This window comes from Acomys minous (assembly GCF_964271855.1).
Source record: "Acomys minous genome assembly, chromosome: 6".
Lineage (NCBI taxonomy): Eukaryota > Metazoa > Chordata > Mammalia > Rodentia > Muridae > Acomys > Acomys minous.
The window spans coordinates 57,770,612-57,788,702 of NC_140487.1; the positions used below are offsets into that span (position 1 = coordinate 57,770,612).

The 18,091-nt window shown below is 45.3% G+C and overlaps 1 protein-coding gene and 1 long non-coding RNA gene across 4 annotated transcripts in view; one reads left to right on the forward strand and one right to left on the reverse strand.

The window, feature by feature from the left end:
• The window catches only part of LOC311599154, a 139,606-nt gene that overhangs the window by 106,028 nt on the left and 15,487 nt on the right, over positions 1-18,091 (reverse strand). The window lies entirely within an intron of this gene.
• Positions 11,645-16,201, forward strand: NPVF (neuropeptide VF precursor). Its single transcript, XM_084784812.1, has 3 exons — positions 11,645-12,948; positions 14,451-14,830; positions 15,974-16,201. The coding sequence occupies exons 1-3, from the start codon at positions 12,811-12,813 to the stop codon at positions 16,023-16,025; spliced, it is 570 nt and encodes a 189-aa protein (XP_084640938.1). The 5' UTR covers positions 11,645-12,810; the 3' UTR covers positions 16,026-16,201.

Below are 18,091 nucleotides of genomic sequence, written 5' to 3' on the forward strand. Positions count from 1 at the left end.
AATGCACTTGCATGTGGTTGCTGATTAAGTAGTAAATTACTATACCGAGTAGGAACTTGGAAATCATCTTCTTTGTAGAACAAAGAACAGACAAATAAATTAATAGCCAATCCATCTCCTCAGACCAAGTTCATGAATGAAAATTATTATGCGCTCAGGAAAACTTCTTTTGTAATTGTAAAAGGAGGTACTATTTGAGCATATCTTGAGAATCAGTAGATATTAATAAGAAACCAGGAGGGAGATGCAGATAGCCTGGACAGCACAGGAAAGACAAATGAACCGGCTCATCATTGCTGCTGTGAGCAGAACTCCAAACTTACAGACAAAGGAAGACTTCAGTACTATTACATGGTGCTATTTAAAACATGTGCTACCTGTGTAATAGGCTGGAGAGGAGCTGGTCAATTGATGATGGGAGAGATTTAGATCTATGACTTACATTATCACGATGACTCCTCTATTAATATTAAAGTTCTATGCATCATCCTGGACATTTCCCTAGAGAGTTTCCTAGCATGGACTAGTGGCTACCTGAATATGTAAATCATTGCCAGGGAACACTCTCTGCTTAGAACTTTGCTATATTCTGCCTTTTCTCCACAATATTTTAACTTAAAGAAAGAAAAGTCTCATCCTCTCTTCACATTACCATGTCGTATTACCCTCAGAAACACCGTGGTTCAGCTATCCGATATTATCTCCCCCTCTCCCTCTTATTTGCTGATAGTAAAATTAGCAGTGCTAAAGAGTCTACTCTGCAGGCTTAGGAAACTTGGCTCAGGCTGCTCGAACAAGCAATAAATGCTGGCCAGCTTTTATTTTGTAGCTCGTAAAATGCTGGATTCCATAGCTCAGATTCTTTGGTCAGTGGCCACAGTCTACAAATGTCACATTTCCTCAAAATCACTGCAGCAACTGCTGTTCACAGGCATGCCCAGAGGAGAAGGAAGGCGGGGGGGGGCAATGCAGTAAAGGGGACGAGGGGTCAAGTCTGCAGGTACGAACTGCCAGGCACGGAGAACACGTTGCCCGGGTTCTCGGATGCAAAAATAATCTGTGGCTCTCCGAATTCAACACGCTTGAGAGTTGGGTGTCTGAAAAGAGCAGGTCAGGAATCACTCAGCACTTTACTTTCTGGCACAGAATCCACCAGCCACGCAGCCTGCCTCTTCCTCCCACTATGCATGGGTACCTTCGTTATCTCTCTAAGACTGCAGGGATAATCACGGCAGCAGCCATGCAGCCAACAACCCACATGGATCGGGAGCTTACTGGGCTGAGACCTAGCCAGTCATGCCGAGTATGCGCTAACACCCTCTCCAGATGGGCTGTGGAGAAGGTGACAGGGCCACCTAGAGGACAGCAGGTGGACGCTGAGAGGCTGCCTTCCACCTCGCAGCTCTATTTCATTCCAGAATGTGGCTAGCTCACACCAACACGCCAGGGACAAAGCATGTGCCCTGTGTAGGCTTCGAGCTTTTTCCAAAGCTCTTCATGACATGCCATCTTTTCACAGAGCAGCCCTGTGCTTGGGTCTCCTCCTGAGGGAGAAAGTCTGACTCAGAGCACCCCAAACTTTCTCTGACAATTTCCTGGAAGAAGTCATCAAAAAAGCCACTGGCTGAGTGGCTACCGGTAGACACATAGGGGAAAAAAAACTACCTGACAGATTTTTCATTCAAAAAACTTTATAAATTTTTAAATCTCACTCTTTCAAAATGAGCCATAAATGGGTCAAATGATACAGAATAGTAAAAATGAATGTGATATGAATTCTTTATAATTATGGAAATGGAGCCTTCCTTATTGGTCACATGAGTCATGTAACATGTAATTCCCTGTCTTGGGTTATTAATAATGGATACACAGTTATCAAATTGTTCTAATGAACACTTCTAAAATACTTTCTGTCACTGGAAGCAAATATTTTAGTGCAGACAAATATGCTTGTAGGACTGCAGTAGAACATCCCATTATTGCTACTTGTTAGTTAGGGTAAACGCTGTCAAAAACTGACAGAGAACAATAAAGCTAACTACCAAAAATGTATATATGCTTATATATACACAGCATTATTTTTACTATCTCCAAAATAAACACTCCTTGGTGACCTCTACACAGCTCACTGTAGACAAACAGGAGGTTTTGAATCATGTCTCTGAGGAAGACTACCCAAGTGTTGGTCACGGAATGTCTCAAGCTTGCCAACTTAAAAGAAAATATAGCTCTCTTGATCAACAAGCAAGTTTTCACTCCAGTCTGTTTCGTAAAATTACTTGACCTTACTAAGCTCAATGGAAAGAAATGAGGAAAGCCAGTAACACCATTGCAAAATAAAGGATATAAAACATTTCAGAAAGAGGCCCACATTGAAAAGAGTTTAAGAGCATTTAGGGATCAAACCATCTGGTCTTAAAAATCCTCAGGACTGGTGTGAAAATAATGCTGGAAACAGGAGTGCCTCCAAATGCCAGAGAGAAACACCTGAGCCAGGCTTTCCACCCGCCAAGAGAGAAAGAGAATCTTACACCCCCACACACACCCCCAATTGCCTCTGCTTTTGATGGATATATGGAGAAAGAGCTGGGAATTGTGCCCTCCACCAACCCCTGGGGAAGAAAGATCTAAAATTTGTTGTTTTGTTTTGTTTTTAACCACCAAAGCCCCATGCAAGCTACAAAAATATCACACAAGAACACCTGCTCGCTGGAACAAAGACCCAAATTGCCCAGCAGAAGTACTATCTACCCGTAGCATACAGCTGGCCTAGGGCGACTGTCCCAGCACGTCCATCGAGAAACAAAGGGACAGGATACCAGCGCTGCGAGCTTACTTCTGTGTCTGGCACAGTCATAAGGAGACAGGGAGGAAAACTGCTCTTCTCTGCCCGGATGAGGAGCTCATCTTTTGCTTTACACCATGGATCTAACTGACTTGTTTCTGCCTTCCCAGCAATGCCACCCACCCCGCTCCTCTCACAGCCTTACAACGGGGCATTCTGTCAGTGTACTATGACCCCACCCAGTCACAAGCTCATTCAGAACTGGATACTTTATCTACACTGGGCAAATCAGAGGCATTCCTTGATATCTTGAATCTGGACCAGAGAAGGGTAAAGGCAGTTTTGCATGGGGTGGTCAAAACTGAGAAGACTATGTAAACTTGGAAAGTGTTGTAAAATGAATAGCTATTTTCTTTTAAATCTAGAAAGTAAGCCGGGCACGGTGGTGGCGCACGCCTTTAACCACAGCACTTGGGAAGCAGAGGTAGGCGAATCGCTGTGAGTTCGAGGCCAGCCTGGTCTACAAAGCGAATCCAGGATAGTCAAGGCTACACAGAGAAACCCTGTCTCGAAAAACCTGATAGTGACTTGAGTTCTTGGCTCCAGGTGGTCTACGGGCCCTAATCGCATGCATGATGCATCCCAGGGTCCTCATGATCAACTGCACGTTTTGCTTGAAATTTGTGTAACCTGTAACCCAGGAGAGTAAACTGTCAGGAAAAAGAAGAGCCTCGTTTTGCAGCTGTGCCAATAAGAAACTTTGAGGCACAAAGCATCTGTAAGAACTGCAAACTGCTCGGCAAGCTAGAAGCTCCAACCTGCGCCTAGGGTGACCCCTCCCCCATCCTTTCTCACCCCACCCCACCTGGCCCTCATCTGAGAGCTCCCCTGAATCTCTTTTCCCCAGAGCTAAGTTATATGTAAAAGGCTTTTGGAGGGATGAGCATAAAGAAATCAACCTGGTGTCTATAAAACCGTCGGAAGGGCTCCAACGGCTCTTAATTGAGAGGTTGGAAGATGAAGCACAAATGGGCGGCTCACTTTGTGTCCACATCACTTCGGGTCCCCCCAGATCTTGGATGGCGAGCTGTCTCTGTCGATGACTGAGGGTTCTGTGCAGCACGGCTCATCAGCCAAGACCCACCATTCTAAAGGTGCTCTGAGCCATCCGCATCCGGGTTTCGAAGAGACTGCTGACCTCAGAGCTGTCTGTGCACCTCAATATTCTCTAAGCTAAATCCTTCCCAACTTTGCTGGTTTTCTTTCTATTATACCCCCTCAAGTAGGAAATAGCCACTCTCTTAGACTTGCCAATCTAAAACCCAGTATGGAATTAAAGCCATTAAGTATTTAGTGAGGATTATATCAACATTTATTTGGTACATTTAACCTTAGTTAATACAAAAACTGCCAGTCTAGATCCAGAAGATTATCATTAAAAAAAAAATACTTTAATTAAATTTATGCCTAGAGTCACAGGACACTTATGTATATTAAGTGTACATCCAAAGTTAATAGTAACATTGTGGGTGGGGAGGGGGCATTGAGACAGGGTTTCTCTGTGTAGCTTTGGCTGTCCTGGACTCACTTTGTAGACCAGGCTGGCCTCGAACTCGCAGAGATCCGCCTGCCTCTGCCTCCAGAGTGCTGGGATTACAGGTGTGCACGACCACACCCAGCCCAATAGTAACAATTTGATTGAAGGTTTTTCTGGTGTTTTTTCCTTGTTTATTTGTCTGAAATTGGCATTTTATTTATTTACCATGGAATTGCCTGACTTTGAATCAGCAGCTCTGCTATGCCATGGTTCCTGGCCACATCGTGGGCTCATCTTACAAAACTAGCACTGAAGGGATGTGTAAAACCTTTCTCTGTGTTGAAGTCTAATGCCTAAGACTCACGTGACAGAAGCAGCCACTGGGTCTTATAGGCAGAGCAGAGAATTGGAGTATGCATGAGGAACAGGGGAGAACTCCCAAGAGCCAGTGCTCTCCTCCATCCTGGGGCTCTAGGCATCAAACTCAGGCGCTCAGGCTAGCGAAGCACATGTTGTACCCACTGAACCGTGTTTGCAGGCCCTTAACCAGATGTTGACTTGAGACCAACACCAAAGTGCAGGGAGAAGAAAGAGGGTCCAAGCAACGAAGTGTTAACCCCCTGCAGTGGTCAAAGCTAGATGCACGTCTGACAGAGCCTAAAGAAGCATGGCTGCTGCTCTAAATTAAGTCCCTCTCTAACTTTGTTTTCCTTCTGTTATACCCTCTCAAGTGGGAAATAGCCTCTCCCTCTTAGACTTGCCAATCTAAAAGAAGCTCCTTTACAGAAGCTCCCACCAGCACCACCAGAATAGGAGCTCTACCAGCAGGAAAAACCCAGTCATGTGCATTTCCCAACAAGTCACCCAGATGAAAGAGCATCTAGGAGGTCCTCGTTAGTCATGATGCCCCTTCAGAGTAGCTACACATCTGTCCTTACATCCACATCTGTTTGAGATGGGAAGCCAGCTGTGCTTGTAAACATCCTCCTCAGCTCACTTTAAGTCAGTGTAGCTTTAAGCAACAAATTCTCAGAGATAGCCCAGCTAAGCCAGGGAGAAAGGGTACCCCAAGGCTTAGGCTAGGTAGGGTCCTTCCTACACTATTCAAAGCCTCACTTTTTAAATTTAAAGCTAATAACTTTAAAGGCACCTTCTCCATCTAGAACAGAGTACTTCTAAATACCACAAGAACAAATAAAATAAAATGTTAGATGGCTAAGATAAAAAAAACTCAAGTGACAGCACGAGCTGACAAGGATGTGGAGAAAGGGGAACACTCCTCCACTACTGGTGGGACTGCAAGCTTGTACAACCACTTTGGAAATCAATCTCAGAAAATTGGGAATAGTGCTACCTCAAGACTCAGCTATACCACTCCTGGGTATATGCCTGAAAGATGCTCCACCATACAAGGACACTTGCTCAACAATGTTCATAGCATCTTTATTTGTAATAGACAGAATCTGGAAACAACCTAGATGTCCTTCAATCGAAGAATGGATAAAGAAACTGTGGTACATTTACACAATGGAATACTACTCAGCTATTAAAAACAAGGAAATCTTGAAATTTGCAGGCAAATGGGTGGAACTAGAAATGATCATCCTGAGTGAGGTAACCCAGACCCAGAAAGACATAAATGGTATAAACTCACTTATAAGTGAATATTAGCCAAACATAGATGTCCTCTGAGAGATTCCATTCAGCGAGCGTCCAGGACAGATGCTGAGACTTGCTGCTAGACTTCAGGTGAGAGTGGTATGGAAGAATGGGGAGATAGAAGGACCCAGAGGGTTCAGGAGTCCCACAAGTAGACCATCAAGGCTGGCGGATCTGGACCCAGGGCATCTGCACAAACCGTTGAACCAACCAAGACAATGCATGCAGTAAACCTAGACCCTCCCCTGTTCAGATCTAACCAATGGACTGCTCATTCCCTAAGGTTGTGGGGAGAGAGGGGATGCCTCTGACATGAACTCTGGGGCCCCACCCTCCCCCACCCCACCCCACCCCGTTTGATCACTTTCCCTTGGTGGGGAGGCCCAGCGGCAAACAGAGGAAGGGGAAGCAGACTATCCAGATGGGACCTGATAGGCTGTGGTCATATGGTGGGGGAGGAGGTCCCCTTCTGTGAGAGGTCTTGAAGAGGGGAATAGGGCAGAAGAGGGAGGGAGGGTGGGAGCAGGAAGATACAAGTCAGGGGATAACAATTGGGATGCAATCTGAATAAAGCATAGTAAAATAAAATGTTAGAAAGTCACACACTAACATTTGGTTAAGGGCCAGAAAAATGATTTAGTGAGTAAAGCATGTGTTTCACTCGCCTGATCACCTCAGTTTGATCCCCAGAACTCTAGGAGGAAGGAGAGGACCAACTCCTGAAAGTTGTTTTCTGACCTTCACACGTACACTGTGGTATGAAAATACTTACATGTGCACACACATGTGCACACATATACTAATATATTAAACTTTAAGTTATATTATTCTGCTCAAGTTGGAATATTGAGATGGTTGCTTGTTGTTTTTATATATATATATATATATATATATATATATATATATATATATATCTCAAAAGCAAAACAGGCTGGATATAATTCTAATACACTGTCTCCTTCCTACCTTTGTGTAAAAGCTCTGTGTTATTTTTTACTAAACATCTGGTCTCTGTCCTTCATGTAAAAAATCCTGAATTTTTCTTGAGTCTTTGGCAAGAAGTGCCAGAATCCATGCCAAGCCAGTAAAAGTCACACTTTCTTCCCAAGAGGAAAAAAAAGTCAATAAAACAAAGCACTGAAAAAAAAAAAAAGCTCAAATAGGAGAGCTATAACGGTTTTATCCTAATCAGCCTTGCAAATTGTTTTAAATTTTTTTAATTCTACTACGTGGAAGATCTAACACTAGAGGTTTATTCAATACATTGCTCTTATTAAAAAAACATTTTTTTCAAACCAACTCCTTCCAACATGGGGATTCAGCCAGTTATTCAGCCTCCTGGAATAAATCATGTGAATTAATTTTTATAAATATTTAATGTCTGTTCCTGCATTGTACAAATTGATTCTTTGGGTTACTTCAACTAGAGTTGAATTTCAACATCTCTCACTATACGGAGAAATAATCTTTGTCTCACACTCGCCTCAGCACCTTCCTAGGCCTGGCACTGTCATCTGTCATAGAGAACGCTGAGAAATAAATCCGGTCTTGCCATCAAAATATGACAAGTTCATTATAACAAGAGACTCGTAAGTCTCCAAGCAAAGAGACTACCATCACATTTGTGAGTAATAATTGTATATGGTTTGTATATGGTACTTTTACTTGGAACAAAGGCAGGTATTTTTTCCTTTCTCTGCCATGCATAACAGTGAAATGATTATATTGTAGTACCACCTCCCACCCTGCTCTAAAAGGGCTAAAAGTTAACAGATGGTTGCAAAATACTTTGGAAACATGAAACACAAAGTAAGAGTCTAACACCCGTAAGTTTTCTTGTGTAACCCAGCAAGTGGATCACGCTTAGGTGGGAAGAAGTAAACATTGGAAAATGACAAATGGCCCAGAACTAAATGGCTAGATCAGAGGCGAAAAACGGGCTCCATAGCCAGGTTCCTTTGGATGTTAACATTGGCCACCCTATAGTAGACATCTCCCATAGCTTCAGAAAGCATGCATCTGAGGGAAGTGAGATGCCCCTCCAACATAAAACTTTAAAATATGTGCAGCCCATGGCACACAAACAACCTCTTAGTTTAAGCACTTTACCACAAAGATCAACACCTTTTGAACTCAGGTCACTTCAATTCCTCATTGACAGGAACTATTTATTCCTCGTGTTTATTACTTGCCAGCAGGTAGAAAGTATCTAATGGGCATAGGAAGATGATCATCAAAAAGCCCTTTTTGCCCAAGTCTGTGACCCCATGGGAGACCCCGAAACACTGTCAGGAACCCCTCACTGGGGCTGTGCAGTGCCTTTTTGTTTGAACACAACAGATTCCCATCAACTCAGCCAGATCAGCTGGAGCACACTGACTTTCTCAAGGCGTGTTGATTACTACAACAGAGCAAACCTAAAGACTTGGAGTACCACTCAGCAGCAGAGCATTTGCCTGGAATGTATAAAGCACTAGGTTTGCCAGCCCACCCCACCCCCCACTCCCCACCCTAGCACTGAAAGTAAACTCTACCATATACCCGGGCTCACATTCAACCCACTCATATCTGGCTGATCAGGGAAGAATCTCAATACGAGATGAGCCCCAGCATGAGAGTATTAGCAGCTGCCAACTTCAAGATAAGCCACCAACAGAAGCTCTAGAAAAGAGCTTTCTCTTTCATAGTAAAGAGAACATTCTGGACAAATGGCAAAAGCTGGAAAACAGACCACTTCTGTCTTTCCACTTCCTTTCAATACTAATGAAAATTATTTATTCTTTTAGAAATAAATGTTCCAGCCAGGTACAATGACACACACCTGTAATCCCAGCACTCAGGAGGCAGAGACAGGTGGATCTCTGTGAGTTCAAGGCCAACTCGGTCTGCAAAGCGAGTCTAAGACAGGCAAGGCTACACAAAGAAACCCTGTCTTAAAAAACAAAACCAAAAATGTTCCTGAGTATCCTTGCAATAGACAGTACACTCCACTACACACTTGTATGGTCCTGCTCTCTGAGTCTGTGAAACAGTATTGGGGGGTATGGGGGGGCGAGAGAAGATAGGCTGAGGTGAGCAGAGGTAAGTGAAGAAAAAAGGAGCTGTCCCTTGAAGCTGCACACCAAGCGTGATTTTCACAGTATGTGATGCCTCCACTGAGACCCAAACACTTACTGTGTGTAAGAAAGAGACAGACAAGTAGACAGATACTCGGTTTGTGGGCATGAGCACTGGGCTTGGGGCAAGAGAAAGCACAGCCATGTGGAGGGAAAGGGTTGTTGTGAAGCAGAGACGCGGGGGGCCGGGGAGGGGGCGAATTAAGCCAGAGAAACCAGTGGAAGGCAGGTTATAAAGAGGGTTTTCTGGGTCATTCTGGGGTAAATGGGAAGCCATTGGAAGGTATTAGGGGAGGTCACAAATGATTGCGTTGTGGAGAAGGGGGTGGGGTCGGGTGGGGTGACTGGAGAGATGGTTCAGTGATTAAGAGCACTGGCCGGTATTGAAGAGGACTAAGGGTTCACTACATGGTGGCCCGCAACTGCCTTTAACTCCAGTGGCAGAGGCTCTGACACTTCCTCTGGCCCCTGTCGTCACCAGCACGTACCTGCATGTGGGCAAGTGCGTGTCCTAGGTGAGAGGAAGTGATGCCTGCAGTGGGGATGGGGAAGAAAATAGCAGACGTAAGAACTACTTAGACATCAGAAGACACTGGACATCACTGCAATAATGTTAGTGTCCACACTGCATTTCAAATCCTAGTTCTGAGACACACACACACACACACACACACACACACACATATATATATGACTTGATCTCCCTTTCTGAACCTTAGCTGTTGTTCTCACAGAATGAGAGATAGAGAAAAATAGTTGGTGAGACTGTTAAAAAAAAAAGAATAACTAGTAAATTTGCATAGTACTCAGGACGGTTCTTGGCATGCGATGACTATTTAAAAGCATTGCCTACTATTTGAGCACAATGCTCAAATGTAGAGACAACGTAATGAGCTGTATCGCGGGGTGTGGGAGCAAATGGAAGGGAACAGCCAGGGATGTCACGGGAGATTCTGGCTCAGCTAGCTGGACCAATGGTATTGAATGTACAAGTTACCGACTGTGGCTCGGCTCCAAATCTACCTTCCAGCACACGGTGTGAGGGCATAGAGACCATCCAGCAAACCTCTCTCTCTTGAAGAAGGCACATGGTGCTGGAAAAGACTCTGACTCCAGAGTCCTTTGTGTCTTTGTTCTCTCATACATGGCTGCCACCAGTACCTGTGTGTGACACCACGGTGCTCACTTACATCACATCCCAATGGAAAATTCCCAGGAGTCTCATGGAGATCCCAGTTGTTCACCTGTCCCCAGACTGCCTCGCGCACACGCGTGGTATGGACAAGCACTGACCTCGAGGTGGTGGCAAATTTCTCTGCTACCCATCTCTTCTGTAATGTGATCTGAATCCCTGGCAGTGTGCTCTCTCCCTGGCTGTGCGGCCTCATCCCTAGTGCATGCCTTTTCCCTTTAAAAAATGAATCCTCTGGGGTGGGTGAAATGGGTCATGGGGTAGCGGCACTTGCCGCCAAGTCTGACAACCTGAGTTGGTTCCCCAGGACTTAAATGGGAGAAAGAGAGGACCGACTACAGCCAAGTTGTCCTCTGTCCTCCACGCATGTGCCATGGCATGAACACACCCAATGTTTTCTTAAAATAGAACTTAAAAGTAAAACATGTACTTACATAGCACAAGCTAGCAAGAAAAAAAATTGTATGTGTGCATATCTCACCAAGAAGCCCCAGACTACTAAATCCATGTGCATGCATCCAGTGGTATGTTTTACTAAAGGTACATACTTTGTATGTCCTGTAGTGTGGTTCTCTATCTGTTAACTGTCTCAATGCTAAACAAAAAATATGGTGGAAAGCAGCCAATGCCCATTGTAATAGGATTATTATAATTGTATTTCAAACATGGAACCTTAACCTGGCGACACAGGAGGATAGTTAATTACACAGCGTCCTCGAGATGTCACCTAGAATAACCTCTAACACATGTGCCAACTCCCCGGGTACCACTGAAACCACCAGCCACATTCTTTGAAACAGACTGGACACAAACCAAATTTTGGAAACCTCGGCTGGTGCCTTCCACTTTTTCCAGGATGTGAACTTGGTCAACAAAACTTGCCCCTTGCTTCATCCATTTCTCAAAAGTTTGGATCTACTGACCACAAAAAGGGAAGTTCCATCAGCACTTTACAAAAGAACAATTTGGAAGAGAAGTGTACCAAATCCTAAGGGAAATTAAACTCAAATAATCCAATAACAGCATTACAAAATTAACACAAGACTATGAATTGAATTAATTGCCTCCTACTGTGGGGATTCTTGGCTACCACAGACCAAAACAAATGAAACCGGCTGAAGTCAATTGCCTTAAGAGAGGTCACAGGCAAGCGCAGTATTAAAGCCGTGGAGAGTTTACCTGCTGCTATTCAAATTTCTGGCTTACTGTAGAGACCTTTGGGACGAAACATCTTCACTTCTGCCATCCCACGCCTCAAGTTCTGTAGGGAGGTTGTGTGTGTGTGTGTGGGGGGGGAGTGACAGAGAAAGAAAGAGAGGGGGGAGGGAAAGAGAGAGACAGACAGAGACAGAGAGGAGAGAGAAGAAAGAAGAGAGAAGAGAGGAGAGAGAGACCAGACAGACAGACAGACAGACAGACAGACAGAGAAAACACAGAGCAACTATAGATGTCTGGAAGCTGATGGAGCCCCATGTGAGGTCCCCTGGGAGGGCCAAAGGTCTGATGGGACCAGTAGCGGCTTCTCTGCCACAGTGGGTCTAGTGATAAGGACAGTCTTTAAGAATGCCAGTCAGCCAGCTACTCCAAAAGAAACTCACTGTGGCATTTCAGTAAATACACATTTGTTTCTATAAATTCTCTTTTAATGCCATGATGTCGGTGTGCCTGTGAGATAACCTAAATAATTTGGGCTCTGGGAGCAACAAACTGAGCACGTGTGTGACGAACTCGTCCCCTGCTAGATTTTTTTACTTAAGGACTTTGAGCAGGAAGGTAGGATGTGGTGTCTTTATAGAAATAAAATCCTGGTGATTTATTTGCATTTGCCAAATTAGACTCTTAGGGCAAATAACTAAGAGGCTGTGCTGCAGCGCCTCCTGAACATGTGTTCTGCTGCCCTCCTCCTGAACGTGCCCTCCTGCTGCTCATCCTCCATGTGACAGCTGACATTTCCTCTTAGAGCTTTATAATGACTGAACAACAGTTTCCAAAAACAATTAATTCATGGTATTTTATTGCAGTGCTGTGTGACTTGTAATTTTTTTTTCACGTTCTTAATTTTGTTTGACATTTTGAAAGTACCATGCCTAACTCTTTTATCTGAATTTTTTAAATCCCAGCTACTGTGTATTGAGTTTTTTTTTTTCCTTTCTTTTTAAGCTTCCCTCAAAAACTAACAAAAGCACCAAAAACAAAAGATTTCTCATTTAAGCTCAGAGAAATAAAACACCCTGTTTGTTTGGAATCTTAATGACTGTTGCCCCAATCTTACCTAATTAGGAGAGCCTCCATAATGAGGAAAATTCTTTTCAAAGTCAATGGATTTGCAAACACAAACATTGCTATTCCCGAAGAATGAATTAAGCACATTCCATACATGCATATTTTAGATACACACTAATTAACATTACTACTTAAAATATGTGGAATTTATTGTTACAGTATAAAAACACCATGAGTCCCTTCTCAGAGTCATAGACACCAGGCTGAACAGATTAACTCAATTTTGGATTTAGACAGAATGGAAATTATTTTGTCAAAACAATTCATTTTGTTGACTTTAGCAACTTCAAGCTTATTAACAGCAAACATCTTTTGTACAGATGAAGTACTAATGCCCCGTTTTCACAGCAAAGAAAATTATGGCAAATATTCCCAGGTAAGTTTTAAAATCTACAAATATAACTGACATTCCATATATAAACAGTAATATAACTAACTTTCTATACATACACACTAATATAATTGACTTTCTATACATACACACTAATATAACTGACTTTCTATACATACACACTAATATAACTGACATAATATACATACACACTAATATAACTGACATTCTATACATACACATTAACAGAACTGATATCCTATATGTATCCACTAATATTACTGGCATTTAGTACATATGCTTGCACACATACTATTTGTCCTGAATCTAATCCTTTGATGAAGAATAAGTAATATGTAAGTTTGTGCTTTGTTTTATTTTGGATTTTGGTTTTCTGTCACATTTTAGCTTGTCACATACATATTTCTGTGGCAATATATGATGTCACTTTGTAAAATTTAACACAATGGCAGTCAGCCTGGTCTCTCTACTGACAAGTATACTGCACTCAGTGTGTACTATTCAGCAAGTAAAAGGTGAATTGACACATATCAATTGACCCAGAGGCGCATGCTTACAACAAAGAGATCTAGGAATAACATCTGGATGCATTTCAGCTGGAAGCATGAATAACAAGTAAAGCATTTGTATTTTATCCTTAGCAATTAGGAGCTGGTAAAGATTGTGATATCTTTAAATCCTCGTAAGATGAGGGAACTGCAAGTTATGTTTATTCTCAGTGTTCATATGTTTTGCAAAGTTTCTGGTTAGTATGTATCACCCTGAGTATAATCAGAAAATGATTATTTTTTTCATGTTTAGAGTAGAACCAAATCTAACTAAACATTCGATGCACTTTATGTAGCTCCCATAAACTCAGATTGTTGGAGGTACCGTAACTCACAAGCCAACTTTGGCTTTTCAGTGAAATTGCAATTCGCAGTCTAATTAAAGTGCAACTAGCTTTTTGAAACATGTTTTTAGAATGGAACTCTGAATATGAAGGCATATTCAGAAAGAAACTGAATGGGACTCCCCAGGGCCATACACAGACCAGGCTAGATCCAATCCCAGTACACGTGGCCTTTACAGGGGAGAGGCGAAATGGCGGAGGAAGGCATGAGAGGGGTGGGGAGGCGTGCAGAGGGAATGGAAGTTTTCTCTAAAGTCATAATACAAACATATAAAAATATCCCATAAACAATATGAATCAAAAACCTGAGAGAGAATAACTGCAATAAAATAAACTTTTGCCTCATTTCAGTACTTCATTATATTCCTGCTGCCTGAACATACTGCTGCACTCACTATATATTTTTTATTAATATTTTATAGTTGTCTTATAATAGTCAAGGGACAGAGAAACTAGATTGCTTTAAGAAGCTTAATACAAATTATTTATTTAAAAATTCTGCATGTAGGAACACAAACTTTGTTTATGGCTAAAGCAGGTCTGCAGATTAAACTCTGGATTTAAGTTAATTTAGGGTTTAAATCTATGGCTTGTAATGATAATAAATTATTTTAATTGTTGTTTCTACTTATAGCCTGGAGAAATCCCAAAAGGGGAGAAGGAAAGAAGTCTCAGTTTTCAAGAACTAAAAGATTGGGGTGCAAAGAATGTTATTAAAATGAGTCCAGCCCCTGCCAACAAAGTGCCCCACTCGGCAGCCAACCTGCCCCTGAGATTTGGGAGGACTACGGAAGAGGGAAGAAGCCCCAGGGCACGTGCCAACATGGCAGCGGGGACCTTCAGCCGTGTTCCCAGTCTACCTCAAAGGTTTGGGAGAAGGACAACCAGAGGCATCCCCAAGACACTAAGGGGTTTGCTCCAGAGATCCTTGCACTCACTGGCTGCCAGTGAGTCGCTCTACACCATGACCTGCCAACATCAGGAAATCCAGCGTCCTGGTCAAAAGCAACCAAGGTAAGTGTAGGAAAGCCGGTTAGTTGCATGGGCAGGGAATTAAAACTGCGCATCCCGTACTGTGTCGCACTGTCAAAATGGACGGCTGAAAAAGCTAGCTTCTGGGGGGCGGGGGGACGACAAAGGCAACATCACAGGTAAGTAAACACGCGTACAGTCAGGGCTCTTCAAGAACGGGTGGAAGGAGACTAAGCCACACATGGCCCTACACTAAGTCCATGCAGTGACAAGATTGCAGATATAAGCTGTGACATACTGTTCAATGTCCCATCCCTCTAAAATGAAAGTCCCATGAGAGAGAATTGTTCACTGGTTCAAATGACACCACCATCTCAAACATGTGGCAAACGCAGGGTTGTTTTTTACTCCCAACAATATTTTGGGGGTTGGTGTGGGAGACGGAACCCCAGCCATACGCATGCTAGGTAGGTGCTCTGCCGCAGGTAAAGCTACCATTCTTGCCCAACTTTTAATCAAATTATTCTTCATCTCCTCTTATAAATAAATCCTTCTACAACCACTCTTAGTATTACCTAACAAGTATTTATTAGTGTCCATTATACATAAGATTAGAACGTACTATTTCTAGCAGAGACTATATGTTAAGAAAAGTAAAATTCTAGCCTTTGGTTACAGGCTGAAGGAGGCAGGGTTGCAGAGTCTGTCACAACATCATAGAAGCTGCCCCAGAGTACACCCGGCTTACTGATTCTGAGAACCTTGGTCCCATCTGACTCACGTGTTTTGGATCTGTCACCGTTAATAGACTTTCATTTCTCTAAGTCTCATTATTTTATCTACTGCCATATTCTTCGGGCCTAGAACTGTGACTGCCCCATAGTAAGCCCTGGGTAAAAGCCAGAATCCACCATAATGGCACTCATTTCAACCGCAACCCAATTCAGCTAAAGTGTAACTAAGATGATTTTTTTTTTTAAACATCATCTCACTATGTAGAGCTGACTGGCCCGGAATATCTATGTAAACCAAGCTGGCCTCAAACTCACAGAGATCCACCGGCCTCTGTCTCCCAACTGCTGAGACTAAGGCCGTGTACTTCCACAGCCTGGATGGGCTGTATCTTTATGCACTTTCGCTTGCTAGTGCGCTGATAGATGAGAAAACTGTCCTGTTACATTTAAGGAGACGAGCGTTCGCGGAACCAGTTGCTGTGGAAGAGAAACAAGACAAATAAGAAACCTCGAACCTGCCCTTCAGGATGCCGTGAAGCTGTGACCTGTGGCCTAAGCAGCTCTGTGGTGTTGACAAGGAAGAGCAATTATTCCTGTCAGTATAGGTTATGTCGACAATTGTTAAACAAAGTCAAGAATACTTGTAATGTAAACTTGAAATAAACTTCTGTCAGAATAAAACAACACTGTAAGTAAAGAAGCTTCTGTCTAATGAGAGGGAGGGAAAGGAGGACAAAGGAGGGAAGGAGGGAGGGAGGGGAGAGGGAGGGAGACTGAAGTCATATAGCTACATAATGTAAAATCATGCACACCTCCATCCTCCCCACACCCCCATCCTCCCCACACCCCCACCCACCCCACACCCCCACCCTTCCCACACCCCCACCCTTCCCACACCCCCACCCACCCCACACCCCCACCTACCCCACACCCCCACCCTTCCCACACCCCCACCCACCCCACACCCCCACCCACCCCACACCCCCACCCACCCCACACCCCCACCCACCCCACACCCCCACTCTTCCCACACCCCCACCCACCCCACACCCCCACCCTTCCCACACCCCCACCCACCCCACACCCCCACCCACCCCACACCCCCACCCTCCCCACACCCCCACCCACCCCACACCCCCACCCTTCCCACACCCCCACCCACCCCACACCCCCACCCTTCCCACACCCCCACCCACCCCACACCCCCACCCACCCCACACCCCCACCCTTCCCACACCCCCACCCACCCCACACCCCCACCCACCCCACACCCCCACCCTTCCCACACCCCCACCCACCCCACACCCCCACCCTTCCCACACCCCCACCCTTCCCACACCCCCACCCACCCCACACCCCCACCCACCCCACACCCCCACCCTCCCCACACCCCCACCCTTCCCACACCCCCACCCTCCCCACACCCCCACCCACCCCACACCCCCACCCTCCCCACACCCCCACCCTTCCCACACCCCCACCCACCCCACACCCCCACCCACCCCACACCCCCACCCACCCCACACCCCCACCCTCCCCACACCCCCACCCTCCCCACACCCCCACCCACCCCACACCCCCACCCACCCCACACCCCCACCCACCCCACACCCCCACCCATCCCACACCCCCACCCTCCCCACACCTCCTTCCTCCCCACACCCCCACCCACCCCACACCTCCACCCACCCCACACCCCCACCCACCCCACACCCCCACCCACCCCACACCCCCACCCACCCCACACCCCCACCCACCCCACACCCCCACCCTCCCCACACCCCCACCCACCCCACACCCCCACCCACCCCACACCCCCACCCTCCCCACACCCCCACCCACCCCACACCCCCACCCACCCCACACCCCCACCCTCCCCACACCCCCACCCTCCCCACACCCCCACCCTCCCCACACCCCCATCCAGCACTGAGCATTCCCTGCCTCTGTCTCACTAAGTTTCGGGGAGCCTGCCTGAGCCTGGCACTTACTCCCCAGCACCCAGCTCCACCTCCAGGTCAACCATCCAGCTGGAATTATGGGGGCGGAGCTGGGGAGGGTGAGTCTATATTAATTTGGTGAAGAAAAGCCTCCCAAAGGTACAGAAATGTAGTCATCCTATTCTCCCAGGCAGCTCCTGTTCTCCCATGATGCTATGGGGCCTGGCTAGGACACACCTAAGCAGAGCCCCTGCCCAGAGCCTTGGGTTCTTTCTGCATTCCCACCCCCTCCTTCCTTTGGGCACAATGCCCTCCCTGGGGTCTGCAGAGCCCCATCAGACAACTGCTGCCTTCCCAGGTCAACTCTGGGTTGCACTTCCAGAAATGCAGATGAGAAGAGGTTCAGTCTGCCCTCACTGCTATCCTATCGCACAGGGAGAAAGCCCTGGGGGGAAAATCACACACAAAATTTTTTTTTATAAATACATATCTCTATACTACACTGGGGTTCTTCCTGTATGTCACAATGAAATTTCCTAATTAGACAGACAGACAGACAGACAGACACACACACACACACACACACACACACACACACACACACACACACACACACACACACACAGAGT